Source organism: Haemaphysalis longicornis, unplaced genomic scaffold (assembly GCF_048455015.1).
Source record: "Haemaphysalis longicornis isolate Haplotype H1 unplaced genomic scaffold, Haemaphysalis longicornis Haplotype H1 scaffold_10, whole genome shotgun sequence".
NCBI classification, from domain to species: domain Eukaryota; kingdom Metazoa; phylum Arthropoda; class Arachnida; order Ixodida; family Ixodidae; genus Haemaphysalis; species Haemaphysalis longicornis.
The window spans coordinates 100,209,031-100,228,665 of NW_027526204.1; the positions used below are offsets into that span (position 1 = coordinate 100,209,031).

General features: G+C 46.4%; 1 protein-coding gene across 1 annotated transcript; it reads left to right on the forward strand.

The window, feature by feature from the left end:
• Positions 1-1,135: 1,135 nt before the first annotated feature.
• Positions 1,136-19,177, forward strand: LOC144158955 (uncharacterized). Its single transcript, XM_077690171.1, has 2 exons — positions 1,136-1,564; positions 18,165-19,177. Exons 1-2 carry the CDS (start codon positions 1,283-1,285, stop codon positions 19,062-19,064), a joined length of 1,182 nt encoding a protein of 393 aa, XP_077546297.1. The 5' UTR covers positions 1,136-1,282; the 3' UTR covers positions 19,065-19,177.
• Positions 19,178-19,635: the final 458 nt, after the last annotated feature.

A 19,635-nucleotide genomic window follows, 5' to 3' on the forward strand; every position in this document is an offset into this window, starting at 1 on the left:
TTTTGGTTGATATGACATCCGTGACATTGCGATATTTGGATTCACTGTGTGGTTAGGGACAGCTGTAACATTCTGTGTGCCACGTGCATCCTAGTTTGCCAAGTACTGCTTCGCAATGATTCCTTTTGATGTCCCTCTTCAGTACATAATTAGTAAATTGGAATATAAGGGGAATGTTGTTTCTCCTATTGACTTGGTTGGCAACAGAAGTACCTAGAGTGTTTTTACTTGATAGAGTTGCACACTCAGAGGGATTTTCACATGCTTGTATTTCGTTCATGTTTCAATAGCCGTTATTTTAGAGCCGCGACGGACAGTTCTTGCTCATGTCGAAGATGGGTGCCGTGTGATTGATTCATACATATTACGTGTCGTGAAGAAATAGCAAGTCGCCCGTTGACCCCAGAAAGTGCACTGTGTTCATCGATCGCTTGTTAATAGACGGCTTCTCCAGGAGGTGCTCTAGTGCTGTATAATATGCACCACACGAAGTAAGTTAATAGAATCGAGATTCAAAGGGCCGGCGTGCTTTGTCGTCATATTTCGGGATGATTTGAGAAAAAATAGACGTTCATTCAGAGTTTTTCCTCTGAAATATTCCCTGTAACTGAACACCCGGGCATTTCCCGCACCGTGGTTCTGAGAAGTTGGCAGAACGGCGCGTTATCGCGGCACAATTCAAAGCATGTGGGCTGAATGCACGTGTTAGCTGTAAACATTCCAAGCTTTATAAAACTCAGAAAAGAGCGGTCACGGCGGCTTTGGTGCCACTCGTCTACGCCCACACGCATCCTCCTTCCCCTCTTCCCCCAAAGAGATACATTTGACCATTTCGAAACATGGAGATGGCCCGTCGCCCGCCGCTTCACCACAGAGCAGGGAGGATTCACGTGGGCAGCTACGCCAGCAACGCGTTCGGCTCGACATCGCGAAAGAGGAGAGCGAACCACGTGATGGCGCCAACCACGGAATCAGGTTGCCAGCGAGGCGGGACGCGCCGACGCCGGCGAAGAAAAGCCACTGACTCATTTTCTCTCTATTTTTTTATTGAGCCCAGCCGGCCAGCTATTAAACAAAGCGAATCGCATTGCGGTGCTAGAGTGGTGGGCGAGAGGGTTGCAGGTTGGAAAGCGTGACAACTGATGCGCAATGCGTTCTTCCACTTTGCTTTTCGTTCACCTCCCCATCTCTGAGTAAACGAAAAGCGTTGCACGTTGGAGCGCGCTCTCGTCAGCCGTCGCCCGCAAGTGAACGGCGTAACGGTGCACTTGCGTTTAGAAAAATGCCTGGTTCGTCGTACCGTCTCTGCGGCTTCACCAGTGGTGTCGACTGCAGGGCTGTGCAATTCAAGGACCCCCTGCCACCTGCACGCATCTGTGGCCTCTGCGGCTTCGTCCCGGACAAGATAGCTGTCCTGCCCTGCTCGCACCTGCTCTGCGAGTCCTGCCTGCAAGGTTGTGCGGACGGCGATGTCTGCGGCTGTCCCATGGATGAGACAACATTCCAGGTGGATGCGGACATCTCCTGGATCACGCCCCCTCGGCACCACTTGTCGAAACTGCAGGTAAATCCTAGTGGACACGTGCACGATTTTTGTCTGCGTTGGTGTTTAAAATTGATGTCCACCGATTAGAGAAATGCCGGGTGGTAGGCTAGATGCGCTCAAGTTCTTATACGAGTTTTTAAGGACGAGGCTACATCGCTTTATTATGAAGAACAGAAGCGAGTTTAAATACAATACGTATCTATTGAAGCTCATTTCGCACAAGCAAAGTTAAGCTAACGGTTATGAATCCCCTGATTTAACTTTACAGCATGCGTGAGCTGAAAACTAGAAACACAGTACCGTATTTCGTTTCTCTTGGTATTGAGAGAAAATGTAAAGGCTGGGAATACGAAAGCATGTAAAGGACCGTAAAAAATCTTTAATGCGGATTAGCGACAAAATGACACGAGTTCGGGGTGATTGCGCTGGTTTGTTGGAAAGCGGCGAACCACTTCTTACGTTTGCTTGTTACGTGGTTCTGTCCTCGTTTCGTTCATTCGACACACCTGCAAAATCACTCCGCTGCGCTAGGTTAGCAAAAATAATCTGCTCAAAATCAGATGTCTTTTAATGCGCAGAATTTTTACACTGCTTCTCTTTATTGGGATTCTTTTTTGTTACTCGGCTATGGTATTAGCAGCCGAATACGTTGGTTCATTTTATTGTTTTGTAGGTTCGTTTGCTTCTTTCAGTACTGTTGTAGTGTTGCGAGCAAAAGCTGATTCCACGCGAGCAGCTGCCGAAATACTTTGCAGCGAAGCGACATCTTGGGTAAGGGCGTCTGCAACCGAGACACTGGCTGTGCAGCCAATTTTTAACGCACGCATGTTCGTTCGCTACCACGAACGATACGATGTTCGCTGGCAGGTTCGCTGGCCTGGCCTACCATTTGCATGTAGCGTGCCGATGGTGTTTGCCACTGCCACGTCAACCCCGCCGGCGTTGTCGCTTGACCTATACTTCCCGCAGTGGCTTGCTGCGCGTGCGGTCTGCTGCCAGAGAGATGAACCCGGCCAATCTCCCTGCACTTACTCCTAACTCCTCTCCAGGAGGAGGAGGACTGCGTGTTTTATTCAGCAAGAAGGGCAAGGCAATGGGTTCGCGGACAGCCTACGAGGTCCGGGAGGCCGCGTGACTGTGCTGATTCACCAGGGCTTGTTGTCACTCTGGCGCTGAGTTGATCTGCGCTGACTCCCGCTGCTCAGGGGAGTGGGAGGTAATAGGATTGTGGTGGTGCGTGCATGGGTAGACGGGGTGGTATGTTGAGTGGAGGGCATCACAGTGTGCACAGTTTAGGGGAAAGGATGGGGAGATTTGAGATAAGACGGAAGGTGTGGTTGTGAAATGTTTCCCTTTGTGTGTGGTTGCGTGTCTGCTTGCCGGAGTTTTGACGCCCGCGTTATTGTAGCTGCTGTGCTGTTATTACTTTTGCATAGCTGCTAACTTTTATGTCGTATAATAACTGCAAGTCCTTCATGCAGTAAAGGAAAATATGTGGCATGGACGAGTGGTCTGAAGCGCTACATGCAGTGCATCGCAGAAGCAGGTTCGAATCTTCGGTTGAATTTGTTTCTTTAACAGTTGATTTACTGTAGAGGTAATGTTTCTTCTACTGCATTCACCATTGTGCGCTGCGATCAACACTAGACACTACGTGCAGACAGACACCGACGCGCTGGCGACTTTTCGTTGGCGTGGTGTTCGTATATAACCGACAGATTGGATGCGCAGTGCCGAAACCTCCGACTGTCTGCCTTGTGCGAACACGCCCCTTACGAAACAGTGACGAGCCAGGCCAGCTCCGAAGTTCAGGGAGAACCGCATCGCATTTGACCATCTCCCATGGCGCGGAGGGCGTGCATCCACTGCGTATGTCTCAGCTAGTTCACATTACTATTCTAGGCGGGGCTGGTAAACTCAGTTACAACTTAAGAACAGCACCACCTCATGTAGTGTATCACTCCGCCGAAGCGCCGGACCCGTGACGTCAGTGCGTGCGCGTTTTGAAAGAGGATCGCGGTAAATGCGTGACATCATCTGCTTTTATCACCGGGTTGGTTTGTAGTCACTGCAGTAATTTATAGGAAGATAAAGTACGGAAGTCATGTAAACGACGCGTGTCTGGTGTGGTTATTGTGTACGTGCGCTGGCGTGGATTGCTATCGGTTGTTTATCTTGCGTCTATCATTTTAGAACTGATCGATTGTCCACACCTCACCCCACCAGTTCGTGGACAGCGTGAGATTTCGTAATTATGACATACGAATGAACAAATAAGTTTTAATATATCGCGTAAAACAGTGAGTGCGTCGTTAAATTGTATAAGATTCACCATGTTACAAAGATTGATGCAGTTATACGTACGTGAAGTACTCGATGTGCTGAAGCGTTAATTTCGCGAGGTACGCAACATTATGCGCGTTCGACTTGATTTTTAGATTATGCTGATGGGTAATAACAATGGCATCAAAGAGTCTTGTGTTTAGTAATGTGGGCACAAAAGCCACGCCAATCGGAGGTGCACATAGGTAGCGCACTGTGTGTAAAAAGAAACAATAACAGAATTGCTCCTTTCAGATCACGCGTGAAAAATAACTTCGCTTCTACTTCGTTATTACGCGTCAGTTTAGTACTTTCTATTCCTGGTTATTGCTCCTTACATGTGCACTGCCTAAGCACTGCCGTCATTTCTACGACTGTCCTTAATATCACGCTGTTATGCGTTTTTTTACGCAGTCTTGGCAAGAAAGCCTGCAGTTCACAGGAATCGACCATGAAATGTCTGCGCGTAAAAATCGTACTTCATTGCGCTGCACATTTTTAGGAAAAAGCGCTTTTAAGCTTAGTTCTGCTCAAGTCTCAACGCAATGCAATTCTGATCGAGTCTACGCAGGCGTTTCCAAATGGATGGTAAATTCTCCATTCCTGAAAAATGCTCTTTCGCAGCTGCCATGGCAATAACAATTTTGAGAACGCCAATATTGGTTATAACAGCCTATTTCACTTCTTTCAGATTGTTATAGACCTAACACACGGCATTTGGAGTGTCATTTTACGATACTGGGGAAAATGCCTGTACAGGGAAAAAAGTTTTGGCGTCATAGTTACAGCCTACCTTTTTATGCCCATTGCTTGAATTTACATCTGCTGGGGCAAGCTCAAAGAAATCGCAGTCCAAAGAGCAAAAATGTTTGCTTTTCTCTTAATTATGTGTGGGCGTGAATTATTCACTTATAATTTGGCTAGAGAACCTCCACTTATAAACAGCATTTGTTTTTATTCTTTTTTGCGCTGAAATGTTTATGAATGGAAAGTTGTAGTGGCTTCTATGCAAATTCAAGTGCCAAAACAAGGGCATGATGCAGACAGTGTCATTGGCAGATATACGCATGAATGCGAGCTTGAGGTACCAATTTAGAAATATGAAAAGGTTATTAGAATCCAGAAACATTAGCAGGCGCCTCCCCCACCCCAACCAAAAATAAATTGCGCTAAAGCGCGTCTTGTGGTTTTGACATGGAGCTTCACTGAACACCAGAATAAATAGTGCGACGGGTGATTCCCTGCAAGCCTTCCATCTGGATTTACCACTTGGGCACTGCCACAGGTGTATGAAGACATTCACAGTGCCCGTACGCAGTTTTGTTCAATGTTTCCTCCACATTATCACAATAACGCACTGCAAAGAACCTGGATAGCTCACATTTCTCTCTGACGTATGCTTTGCAGTACAGATGTTGAAACAGCTGCTTACACTTCTGTTCAGCTGATTATTTATATACGTGGGGTACTTTCGACAAACTTGACACTTAGTCTTCTTTATCACATCAAAACAAAGTTGCATTCAATGACCTCCCCATGCCGTAATAAGACTGTCACATTTTATCGTCTTACAATGAGCCTGAGATTATTATACATGCATTCCTTATAAGCAGTGTACTCTACATGCACAAAACTCGCAACGGCTGCTTTTTTGGTACCATTCAACACGACACCAAGCCAGGGATGTGTTTAAAATTTTCAACTGCACCGTCAGTTGTAATTTTTTTAATGACATATTACATACATTGAATTACACTGCAAGCTTTGACTTGAAACCACATACAAGCACACCTGTAGTGAGAGGAAAATTTACACATCCTCAGTGAAAGAGCAAAACATCCCATACGTGGCGCTGCCATGAGAACTCCATTCAAGCATATAAGTAGCATATGATGCCACTTAGACCACTGCAGTGATTTCCCTTATACCTTACTTCCAAATGCTGCCGGTGCAAAGGAGCTTAATGAGATGGTTATACAAGTCGTTTTTTGCCTCAGCACCTCGGCAACTCTTCATTGCAGCAGTTTCAAATGAAATAAAATCACCAAACAACGAGAAATATGGTTGCAGGTAACGTAATGCTGCAAGACAATTTCAAGCTTATGCGCAGAAGGTTCCTACTAATGAGGCACAACGCCACAAATTAGACGTAAAGAGACCAAAACGACTTGAGCACATTTTGTACAGCAGCTAGTTATCGTAGCATCCATTTAAAAAAAAATTCTGTACTGCCGCGAGGCACAGTCCCCTTGTTGAAGATCGTCGCTGAAAGTTTCAGGCAGTCCGATGGCTTAATCGGACAGCCTTGCCCTGGTGGCATTCAGCGTATCTTGTGCATTCTTGCAACATTTTGTCATTCGTTCCAAGGTTAGAATAGTGTATTGTGGAAAGTCAGGGCACACATGTTAGCAAGGTAAAAAAAATTGTTGGTTGGACAGTGAGTTAGCCTGGTAAATGTAGTCGTGCGGGCAGAACAGCCATTATTACTAGAAAAAGAGTCTTCCTTACAATTGTTGACTGCAAGCTTGGGCAGACGGTGGTTTCTCGCTGGTCAATGAAAAAATGAGCGGGATGTTTTTCTGTTTCCTTTGCGTGCATTCCCCCGACAAGGCGCAAGCTCGTACTGACCTGTTTGCTTCCCCACAAACATCCCGCAGGGGCACCTTGTACGTTCAAGGTGATGGTAGTGGCGACACCGCGTACCCTGAGCCCATGTGGGTTGGACCCACCCACGCTTTAGGCTGTGCGTGGCTTAGCCGTGTCCAGGGAAAAGGGGATCCTGGTGGCTGAGCCAACACCGAGGTTGTTGTGGACCTTAGGGCCCCTTGGTGGAGGCAACACGCCACTTTGGCCCTCGCTTCTTGTAGACGGCACCCCCGGACTGACCCGGCCGAGGGGGAATCAGCCAGTCGCCCTTTCCTGTCCCCCTCTCCACTCTTTCGCTTTCCTGTCTTCTTTCTCCATCTTTCCTGTCCTCTGTTTTTTTCTGCTTTCCGATCTCCTCTTCCAGGTGGCAAGGGTTAACCCTGTGGGAATGGCCACCCTAGGTTTCTTTATGCAGGGTTATACTGGCCACGCATGGCTAACGCAAGTTTGCGTTCCCGTGTTGGGCTCCGAGGTGGGTGGCCAGCATGGCTGCTGAATGTTTATTTGCTAGTCTATGGCTATGATGAAACCTCCTCATGATCGGGCTCGGAAACGAGTTCGCACCGCAGTAAGCTACCCTGTATCAAGGGTCCCATTCCAACTAAAAGAACAAAGCTTTCCAAGATTTCTTGTTATCGAATCCACCGACAGCCAGTGCCCCCTACGAAAGGACTCGTCATTAATAGTCGCTTAAGAACTGGAAGCTGTCCTCGGCGGTAAATGCAAATCTACAAAGATGTCCTCTGGAGGTATCCTCATTGAATGCGAAAACAAAGCCCAGGCTGATGCAGTGTTTGCAATGCAAAGGTTAGCAAACCTAACTATAAAAGTATCGGCTCATCGAAGCCTAAACTCATGCCAAGGAGTGATTTCAGATCCTGACCTCGCAGACCTCACGGAGGATGAAATCCTAGAGGGCCTGCTAGAGGAAAATGTTACTGCTGTCAGGCGTATCATGATCCGACGTAACGACATTGACATCCCCACTAATCACCTTGTCTTGACTTTCAACTCTACCAAGCTTCCTGAATGCCTGAAACTTGGCTATGTAGTCCATCGAGTCCGTCCATACATCCCAAACCCACGCCGGTGCTTTAAGTGCCAGAGGTTTGGTCACACACTGCAGAGCTGTCGGGGCAAAGAGACGTGCGCCAAGTGCGCGAGTACTGATCATCACGCGAACTCCTGCGCAGCGCAGGAAGCAAAGTGTGTCAATTGTGCAGGGCCACACCCTGCGTACTCACGGAAATGCCACAAATTCCAAAATGAAAAAGAAATAATCTCTAACAAGGTAAAAGAAGGTCTGTCGATTCAAGAAGCGCGAAGACGCTTCTTGTTTGTGCAAAAAGGCACTTTCGCCGAGGTGGCGCGACGGGGGGCCGGGCCGCCTCGGGCATCGGTAGGTACGCAGTTTAGCTGTGCTGACCTTGCCCTTGCCCAGTCTCCCCCCGTGCAGCAGCCAGCACAGCCACAGCCGACTGCACGCGCTCCGGCCCCCGAGGCTGTGCAACCACCGGCCCTCTCTGCTCCGGCTGAGGAGGTCATGCAGGCTGTTCCCTCCACCTCGTCCCTTTCAGGGCGCCAAAGGGGCACTGGAAGACACTCAACATCTCTCCTACCCGTGCCTTCTAAAGGTACTGGGAAGAACGCATCCAAGACCCCTGCAAGAAGTGAACCTCCTGCAAGGAAACCACCTGACAAAAAGTAAAAAAAAAGTTTAATTGTACCTCATCCAAAAAACTAAAATGCCGGTTCCCTTCATGCACTGGAACTGTAGAGGTTTAATCCACAACATTGACGATATACACAAGTTGATAGATGAATATGAGCCCCAAGTGGTGGCGTTGCAGGAGGCAAATTTGACAAAAAGACATGATAAAATTCTCCGCAGTTATCACCTCCTCAGAAAGGACAGAGAAGAGAGCACCCGCGCTTCAAGGGGTGTGGCTTTGGTTGTGGCACAGGGCACAATTCTAAAGTCAATACAACTTGACACTACACTGGAGGCCGTTGCAGCACATGTTTATGTCAACAAACTGGTCACGTTTGTGTCACTTTATCTGTCACCATCTGATAACGTGTCATTACAGGAACTTAATGACCTTTTTGAGCAACTGCCTGCACCATTTGTTATTATGGGGACTTCAATGCCCATCACTGCCAATGGGGAGGTGACAAAATCGACAGTCGGGGAAATCGAATCGAATAGTGGTTGACGAATAACAGTCTTTTCGTGTTCAATAATGGAGACAAGACATATTTTTCTGCGCTAGACCTTTGTGTTGGGTCGCCAGAGCTCGAGATGGACTTTGAGTGGAGTGTAGTGAAAATTCCACATGGAAGTGACCACTTTCCCGCCTTGTCGCGAGACGTGCAGCCACTTCCAGCCCTCAAAAACTGTCCACCCCGATGGAGGCTCGAGAGAGCAGTCTGGGGAAAATTTAAGGATCTGGTCAGTTTTGAGGGAGTTGAAATGAGCATTATGTCCATAGACGAAGCAAATGCCTACATTTGCGAGGAATTTGTCAAAGCTGCTAAAGTAGCCGTCCCACAATCATCTGGCCGAATCCCTAAGCAGTCAAAGCCGTGGTGGAATGATGCCTGTCGCGAAGCCCGGAAAAAGCAAAACAAGGCCTGCGGTGTGTTCAGACGGTACCCTACCATGGAGAACTGCCTGAGCTTTAAGGCTGCCCGAGCTGCTGTCAGAAAAATCAGAAAAGAAGCAAAAAGAAACTCGTGGCAAAACCTTGTAAGCACAATAAACACTACCACTCCTGCAAAAAAAGTCTGGGACCATGTACGCAAAGTCAAAGGCGGCTACAGACGGTTTACGGTACCACTTTGTTCTACCGACGGTGGGAACGATTTGTTGCAAACGCAAGCGGATGGTTTAGGTGCCCAATTTTCAGATGTTTCTAGCGATACAAATTACACACATGAGTTCATGAGACATAAGGCTAGTGCTGAAAAGCTCAGGATTAAAAATACTAGCAACAACACTGAAGAATATAACCAAGAATTTACATTGTACGAACTTAAAAGAGCACTAGCTCAGTGCAAGGCTACTTCTGTTGGCCCTGACCTTATTCACTACGCTTTTCTACAACACCTAAATGATAGCTGCTTAGAAGTGCTTCTGAAGTAAGTTCTTTAATAAAATCTGGAAAACGGGTAGGCTGCCCAAAGCATGGAGAAAGGCTGTCGTAATTCCGTTACTGAAAGATGGCAAGCCACCTTACTGTCCATCAAGCTACCGACCCATAACGTTGACCAGTTGTCTGTGCAAGACATTTGAGCGGATAGTCAATTTTAGATTGGTCTTTGTTCTCGAACATTCAGGTTACTTAGATAGGTTTCAATGTGGTTTTCGGCAGTTTCGGTCTACAACTGTCCATTTTGTTCGGCTTGAAACAATGATACGAGATGCTTTCTTTAACAATCAGTTTTGCCTTGCTGTCTTTTTTGATATGGCTAAGGCTTATGATACCACTTGGCGGTATGGAATTCTGCAGGATATGGTAGCAATGGGAATCAGAGGGCGAATGTTTTCATGTGTACAAGATTTTCTTCAAGAACGAACCTTTACTTTGAGACTGGGCAATGCAGTCACCCGTTCTCCAGCCAGGAAAATGGAGTACCTCAGGGCAGTGTGCTAAGCGTGACACTCTTCGCCATTAGAATAAATTCCTTGGCAAAGGCTATTCCTCGACCGGTTATGTACTCGCATTATGTCGATGACCTGCAGATTGCCTTTTCGTCATGTTTGTGAAAGACAAATCCAGTCTGTGAAAGACAAATCCAGACTACGGTCAATCGGTTGCAACGATGGGCATATGAAAACGGTTTTCGCTTTTCTCCTGAGAAGTGTGCATGTGTGGGTTTCACGCGGAAACGAGGTATTCATGCCAAGCCTGAAATAAAAATCGGGAATATGCTCGTTCCAGTACACAGTGAGCACAAATTCTTGGGCATCATTTATGACTCCAAATTAACGTTTGGGGCTCACATAAAGACACTCAAAATGACCTGCATGAAAACACTTAACATATTGAAAATTTGGTCGCACACGTCATGGGGGGCCGACCGCGCATGTTAGCCCAGAATTTATGGCTCACTTGTACGGTCTCGTCTTGATTATGGCTGTATTGTGTATGGGTCAGCTCGCCAATCTGTTCTCACCTCACTCGATACAGTGCACAACTTGGGCCTAAGACTTGCCTCAGGTGCATATCGTACCTCCCCTGTTGATAGTCTTTACGTTGAGTGCAATGAGTGGCCTCTGCAGCACCGTCGAGTGTACCTAAGTGGAGTATATGCAGCCAAAATAGCATGCATAAATGACCATTCTTGTGCCGGAGAATGTTTGAAAATAAGTACAAGAAGCTCTATGAGAACAAACCAAGAGTGGTCCGCCCTCTTGCCCTCCGTTTGGAGGAGCACATGACTCTTATCTCTTTCAAGATATGCCCACCAACTCTTCTGATTTTGTCGGACGCTTTAGCCCCTTGGGACTATAGTGCTGTCAAATGTTACCTGTCGCTGTTAAAATACGACAAGAAAGCTTTTCCACACCAGTTTTTGCGCCAAGAATTTCTTGCGCTTAAGGATAAATATAGTAGCTATTGCCACTACTTTACTGATGGTTCAAAAACTGCTGGTCACACACTGGTTATGCTTTTGTAAACTCGTCTGCAGTTACTGTAGCTGAGAGGATAGCTGATGAGGGCAGTGTCTTCACTGCAGAGGTTTTTGGTATAACCTCAGCTATTGAAGACGTAATAGCAAATGGACTACAAAAAGTGGCGATTTTTACAGATTCCTTAAGCGCCATACGTGCTTTGACCTCCCTTGTCCCTTCAAAAAATGCGGCTGTAGGTATGCTAAAAAATCGACTGTGCCGCCTTACATCGGCAGGGGTTAGTGTCGTCTTTTGTTGGATACCAAGCCACATTGGCATTCCAGAAAATGAAACTGTCGATAGAGCAGCATACGATACTAAGCATTGTGCAATATCGAAGTCTAAGGTTCCTTACCAGGACCTTCGGAACACCATACGAAAGTCCATTACAATGTACTGGCAAACTGAATGGGACAGACAGACTGAAAATAAGTTACACCTAGTGAAACCATACCTATCTGAATGGAAAAGTTGCAGACACAGAAATTGTTTTTATGAGGTTATTTTATGCCGACTGCGAATAGGTCACACTGTGCTCACACACGGCTTCCTGATCCAGAAAGAACAGAAACCCGTGTGTGACCACTGTGGAGATCCTCTTACTGTACTCCATGTTTTAATAAGCTGCCCACACCTTGAAGCAGCACGCATTAGACATTTCAAAGCATTATACACCTTTTGCATCCCTTTACACCCTGCGCTTTTACTTAGTGATGAACCGTTGGTGGATTTTAGTAACGTTTTCAAATTTTTTGAGGACACCGGCCTTCTACACCGGTTTTAGCTATGTGCATCTTTGAGTCCTTTTAAAATGTTTTTAATCTTCACAACACCTTGAATAATATCTTTTAACCGTTGCATAACTATTCTACCCTGCGTCTGGCGCATTATAACCGAGAGGTTGCTGTGCCAAAAAACCACAACTTCTTCTTCTTCTTATCGATACAGAAAAGAAATTTGCCGTGTAACAGTTTTGCTAGCTTTGCTGCAGGCACCGGACGTGCACCGGACACTCGAGTTTGACGGCTGACCGCAGCACCAGCCGCGGTAGACGCGCACGACTCTGGGTTGGGGGTGCAGCGCCGACCGCCTTCATCGCCCTCAAACGTGCCTTCGCAAATGCGGCTAGCATACCTTTATTAGCACGCATACCTATAAAATACTGCAACGATGGCAGAAAGAAATGCTGTAGAAGGTAGAAACCTCCAAATAAAACGGCGCTGATGGAGTAATATCGTCTTCCTGCAGAGCCATAGGCCGGCACACTATGAAGGTTGCTTTGAAGGCGCTGCATTTTCTCGCTGATCCTTCTTGTCTGTCTCTCTCTCTCTCTCTCTCTCTCTCTCTCTCTCTCTCTCTCTCTCTCTCTCTCTCTCTCTCTCTCTCTCTCTCTCTCTCTCTCTCTCTCTCATTTTTGTAGGCACGAAGCCATATTTATTGCATTGGTTACTGCATTTTGAAAACAGAGTTAGTGAGCGTATTACGTCCTGCTGTGAAATACGAGCAGGTGGTTATAAGGTTGGTTAGCAGGCTGTAAATTTTTCATAAGTGTACACTGCGCAGTATCTGTGTTCACAACGAGGACGCCCAAATGCAGTTATCACAGGGTATTTTAGCACTCAGCGGTTCCACTATAGCCCAGTTTTTCAACAATATCACGGGAGCGTCGACCGTTCGGTCAATCAGCGCCGCGTGATGGAGTGCTACGACAAACTCTGCGAGAGTAGCCGCATGCGCACTAAGAAAAGGCCACTGCTGCTGTCGTCTTCTAGGCTGTTGAGCAGATGGCCGCCCCCGATTTTTTTATTCGCTTATCACACTGCCTGCCGCACTCTAATTTTTTTCTTCAATACCAGGCACGTAGCACCAACTGAAAACAGAGTAATCAGCGTTGCCGGACGCACGGTTATTTCAGCGCAAGTGTCTTTCGGCAACGCTGATAACTATTTTTCAGTTGGTGCTACGTGCCTGGTCTTGAAGAAAGATTTCGAGTATGGCTAGGCAGTGTGATAAGTGACAAACAAAAAACGGGGGCGGCCGTCTGCTCTTTGAACAGCCTAGCAGACGACGGCAGCAGTGGCCTTTGCCTAGTGCGCATGCGGCTGCTCTCGCCGAGTTTGCCGTATCACTCCATCATACGGCGCTGATCGACTGAACGGCCGACGGTCCCGTGATATTGGTAAAAAATTGGGCGGGTGTACAGTCTTTGTCAAAATTTTGTGGGCCACGGCGACCGTGGCCGGAGCAGGCGTGCGGCCGAGCGGAGCGCTGCGCTTGCCGCTGTAGGCTGGCTACGCGGCTAAAGAGAGTGAGGGGAACTTTCGCGCTTCCTTTCGTAGTATGGCCATGTATGGTCGTATGACTCGCGCGATAAGTGCAGCGGGGCCGATTTCTCAGAGCAGGCGCACTTTGCTTCAGCGCAGGCACTTTGCGCAGCACTTGTCGCGCCGCACACACTAGAAAAGCAAAAGTAGAAGTTTCCCTCGCGCTCTTCTCCTCTCCGGCATTCCTCCTCTCCTCTGCTCGGGGCAAGTCCTGCGTCGCGCCGTCGCCGTGACCTCTAGTCAAAGTGCCATTGACGCGGCGGCGCCCGGTTTCGATCCCACGACTATCTGGCCGCAATGGGAGGTACGTGGCGCTCTTCCAACTGCGCTACAAACCGAGACGGGAGCATGTGCTACGAACGCGCCTTATGTCCTTCACTCATTCAAACGGTGCGCTCCGTGAAGAAGATGAGAAGCGAAGTAGCGCATCATGACGCTAATGAGCGCCGACAGTGTGCGCCTTGATGCCGGCGCCTTCGTGTACGAGGGACGCGCGTGATTTGAGTGTATATAAGAGTATATACAATCACTCCTATAACAACGTGTCGAGTCTTTATAAGATGTGTGGGCGAATGTTTCACGGTTTTACCGATAAGCATTGGAGCTTCGCCCCACTCATCATCATTCACTTCGGGGAGATTGCGGGAATTTTTTCATCCTCGGACCGCTTTTGGAATTCTGCCAATACACTATAGGTGTACAATATTGAAGTGCTTTAATTTAAAATACGAAGCAAAAGATTGACAGGGCTGGTTGCCCATGCTGCACCTTTTCAATTATGTATTGCGCTATCTTTCGAGGTGCTTTTGTTTGCACGTTTATTTCCGTCAAGCTTAACTTGAATCAAGTTTTAGCAGTGCGCCGGCCAATAAGATAGATCATGCGTTGATTTCAAGGCGGGTGACAAGTGAAATAAGTATGTTTATAGCATGCGGGCAATGAGTTATTTATTTATTTATTTATTTATTTATTTATTTATTTATTTACGTGTATGTACTGCCAATCCAGTGAGGAATATCGCAGAAGGGCAGTACAGTCAAATACATGCATCTGTTTGTCAAACAAAAGAAACTGAATTGAACATTTTTACATAACCCACTTGCGTTGTTTACACCAGTGCAGAGTGCGAACAGCAGGCGTGCTGAGCACGAGGTCGCGGGTTCGATTCCCGGCCGCGGCGGCCGCTTTTCTGATGGAGGCGGAAAGCAAAAACGCCCGTGTGTACGAGATTTCGGCGCACGTTAAAGATCCCCAGGTGGTCAAAATTAATCCGGAGCCCTCCACTACTGCGCGCCTCATCGCCTGCGTTGCGTCGGCGCGTTAAACCCTACAATCAATCAATGAACAGCAGGCGAACGTTAACACATTTCTCATGAGGTAGCTGACTTCAACGACAGTTTTCATAAAAATGTGTCAAATATGTAAAAAGTGCAAAAACCTCGCTTCGGTAAGCTCAGGAAGCAGTTCGAAACAGACGCATCGAACTTGTTTGTTTGGTTTACTGTGTGTTTCTACTAATTTTAAAAAATTACGCAATGATGAACTGCTAGTGATCGATGAATCAAGGCTGTTCCACGCCCTCACAGCACGAGGGATAAATGAGTACTTGAAGCAGTCGGTTCGAAATTGGGATTCAATTAGAGTTAATGAGTGCTTGTGACGTATATGTCTGGTTTTAAAAAGGGAAAAATTTGGAAGTGTCGGTATTATGGATGCTTTTAGATATGTCATGAGGTAATTCTAAATGTCGGGTAACCGTTGACAGTCTTTTGCGGAAGCCATGCTGGTGGGGAGGTAAAATTGTTTCGTTCTCAAGGTAAGTAATAATATTTTTGAGAAATATGTGTTGAAGAAGTTTGCTTATACTGTACAAGTGAATGAGATCGGTGTGAAGTTAGTGCTGTCAGTTTTTCTTCCAGCTTTGTGTACGGGGATAAGGTTTGCTAGTTTCCTTTCATTTGGTAAATGGCATGCTGATAGCAAATAATTTTGGATTATGCATAGATAATGAGACAATCTTCTGCGTAACGGTAAAGAAACATATTGGGGATATTATCAGCTGCGGGTGATTTCTTTGTATCTAAATTTAATAACAAGTTCGCTGCACGACTTTCTCCTGTTACAAGCGGGCAAAGGCGGTCTGCCGTACGACGGTTTAAGTGCAAGACATTGTTGTCGTCAACTGTAAATACTGACTCTAAGCAGTTATTGAACGTGCCTGCCGAGATCAGGTCACTTTCGAGTGAATGTTGATTTTTGCTACGCTTGTTGCTGTTTAGATAATTCTAAAACTTGCGCGGTCAATTTTCAAAATCTTTGGTAGTATTTCAGAAAAATATTTGGTTTTGCCTGCCGTAACACTTAATTTCACGTGTGCTATAGCATTGCTGAGGTTTACTTTTGGCAGAAGTTGTAGCTTTTTTGTTTCACAGATTTTCTAAGGCGCTTGTGACCTCGCCTGTGATCCACGGGTAATATTTGTTTCTTTTTGGTTTTCTAAGGAATATAGCTACGAATGCAATAAAATGCGATAGCCTTGAATTTTTTTCCTTAGGTTGTTAATGTCTGCGCTGTGATTTGATAGCTCTTCGAAAACAGGGAATTCAGAGTCTAGGTAGTCGATTATGCTTGCGTCATCTGCGCAACTAAAGTCGGAAAACTTGAATATGCGCTGTGAATGAGCTGCTTCTTCTAAAATCGGAACCGTGCGCAAGACAATTTTACGATCAGATATGCCGTCGAGTACAGTTGTTTCTGTTTCTTTGGCTGGAAAGTGATGGCTGAGGAATATTTGATCAAGTATGCTAAATGATGATCCTTGGAGGCGTGTTGGCTGGTGAATTGCTTGATAAAGATAACAGCGGAACGTTATTCTGAATACTGCTCGGGAGATGGGGATGAAAATTCTGAATTTGACCCGTCAAAATCGGGCAGATTAAGGTCGCCCACGAGGATAAGCCTTCCGCTTTGCTCATGAATTTGCATGTAGCTATCGATTATTTCCATGGCGGCACAGTTGGCGGTAGGGCTTCGGTAGACGCATACTGTCACTATGGGGCATGCGCCAAATAGCAACTTGCAGAATACGGCCTCGACGTTATCAACTTTTGGGAGTACAGTAAAAGGTATATCTTCCTAATCAGAATAGCTACACCCCCACCCCGCGTGGCCCTGTCCTTTCGTATGATAGCGTAGTTCGGAGGGGTTCTATCGTCATCCCTGATATCAGGATTAAGCCACGTTTCTGTAATTGCTAAAACGTCGGGTTCAAAACCTATAAGCAAGAATTCTATCGCATCGAGTTTGTTCAGCATACTATGGGGATTGACGGTTAGAAACCTTAAGTCGCGCGAGCTAGTAGACTGCTTTTGTTTTTTTTTGGGAAAGAATGGAGTGAGGTCTTTTTTATGGAAACTTTATCATTTTTTTCTTTATTCCAACAGAATACGTCATCGTTTATGTGCAGTTTGACATAGGGTAATGATACTTTCTCTCCGGCTTCTTTGTTTGATTTAGCACTAATTCAAAGCTTCCGTCTAATTTCGCGCACTTTGGGTGAAAAATCTTCACTGATCGAACAATCTGATCCTTTAAGTTGTCGACAGTTTTTGAAGATATTTGGTTTATCTCGTCCGTCAAGAAGCTTTAGTATTACCGACCTCGTTTTGTTCGGCTGCTCTTAACCTAGTCGGTGCACACGCTCAATTGCTATTGACGAAATCTTCAGCAAACCTTTTACAATACTTTAATTGACATGTTGCTCGAGAGAGTCATTAGTTTCTTTTTTAGCTTCTGAAACTCCATACAGAATTAGGTTAGATCTGTAAGAACGATTTTCCAGGTCAATGATTTTCATTTCCAGATCTGCAACGGTTTTCTGTAAATAAGACACCTTTTCCGTGCGGTCTTTAATTCTTTTGTGTAGTGGTGACGGACGTTCTAACTTTTCGTTGACAGATGCAAGGCGGCTTTCCATAATTTCTGTTATGTCGACGGAAATTTGGTTAAGGTGCTTAACTATTTGGGCAATTATCAAAATGTTGTGATTTTCTGACGCCAATCATCATGTGTATATAGTGATGCGACCACACTGTGTGTGAGGAACCCAACGGACTAGACCCTGACAATTTGCAGTACTCAAAACGAAACTTTATTATTTGTTTTAGTGACAAAGGACATTGCTGAAAGTGACCAGAACATCGCGGAATAATACGCTCACGGGCAACAGATTACAAACACGCAAAACTGAGTCTTGCGAGCATACCAATAACGCAATTGCCAAAGCGGTCAGTTAAGATTGATGAGCTAAATTTTGTACAACTGATTCAAAGTCATCGCTTTCCGCTTTATCCAACTGAGCGCACTAAAGCTGTCTTATCGTTGGACCTTTCGTCTCGGTGGATCGTACCTCCCGATGGACATTCAGGCCCGATTGGATCTTTCGTCTCGATGGACCTTTCGCCTCGCCGCTCACGTGACGGATTCGACCTCCGACTCGGTGGATCTTTCGTCTCGTTCGACATTCAGGCCACAAGCGTTCACTTACTGCTACGCAGAAGGCTACGTGGGCGGACGGATAATGAGTGCATTCAGCTTGAGTGGCTGGTCTATGGTCATTTTTCCTGCTATTCTGTTTTTCTCTGCGCAGGTTTCCTGCTGGAATGCGGACAACGGTTGCACTTTCGAAGGTACTGCCGGAGAGCTCCTCGGGCACTTTGAAGGAGATTGCAGCTACCACGCTGCCATGTGCCCCCGTTGTCTGGACAGAGTGCTCCGCAAAGACTTGCCACGGCATTACAAGACAGGCTGCGCTGCAATTGCATCTACTGCTGCGTGCCTCGGAACATCAATGGAAAATCACCGGTCCTCTGCTGGAAAGGTTGCGTCGTCGTACGATGATATCCTGGCGTCCATACAAGGCCGAACGAACGAACTAGTGGAGTCCGTGAACCTCATGACTAGGCGACTTCTAGACAATGAAGAGCCCCTGGAAACAATTAGCGTAGAACGACAGTTGCGTGCACTGGCGCATACACTGCGCACTTTTCTGGAACGGACGCAGGAAGCAAGGACTTCAACTCAGGTCGCAGCGGGCGTTGGAGAAAATTTCTCCGCAGGGGCATTCAGTGAAGTGATTCCAGGCCCAGCCGAAGAACAAGTATTACTCTGCCTGGAAGTACGTTGGCATGTTCATAATAGAGACACATTCTTTGGAGCTTGTTTTTCGATTTCTATTGATGGGAAGCCCACAAACGTAGAGATTCAATGTTTGACGTCGTCTGTTGCCAAGTCCCTCACTGTGTTTGCGAAGGACGCCGAACCCGGCAAGTGGGGTTTGCCTGATATAGAACCACTTCCAACTGGCGAATTCCACTCTCCATTTTTGGTATCTTGGGCACACGAAAATGTGAACAGGGCAGTCTCCAACGAAATTAAGCCTGGTTTTATTCCGCGGTGCATTTGCAGATTGCCTGACGAAGTAGAGGAAAAATATGGTTGGGCAAAAACAATCTTACATTTTTTGATAAAAATGAAGCGTTCAGCATGATCAAGTAGGGATGCGGGCCTTTCGAAAATCTTCGAGCGTAATTTTGTTAGCACTGGCGACTTTGATGTCTGGCAAGTGAGTGGTGCGAACACTGGATATTGTAAGAAAAATAAAGCCTTGCCTTTTGAGGGTCTGTTGTCTATTTTTGTGTCTTTTTCTACTAGCTAAATCATTTTCGCGATCTCAAAAGTTAGGTCAAGCACCAAACACAACTGACAATCAATCCTGCAGAATAAGAGTTGGAAGGACTGAGGTGGCAGTTCCAATCCATTTTATCAGGATGTACAACACTATCGCCCTGTTAACAAACAGGCCTCATTTGCAGAATGTGAGGGACAGGTACTGATGTCACACGATATTTTTATTACCTTTTAGACCGCCGCGTTAGCTCAGTGGCTAAGGCGTTGCGTTGATGAGCACGAGGCCGCAGGGTCGATTCCCGGCCGCGGCGGCCAATTTTTCTGATGGAGGCTAAAAGCAAGAACGCCCATGTGTACGAGATTTCGGTGTACGTTAAAGATGGCCAGGACGTCAAAATTAATCCGGAACCCTTCACTACGTCGCGCCTCAT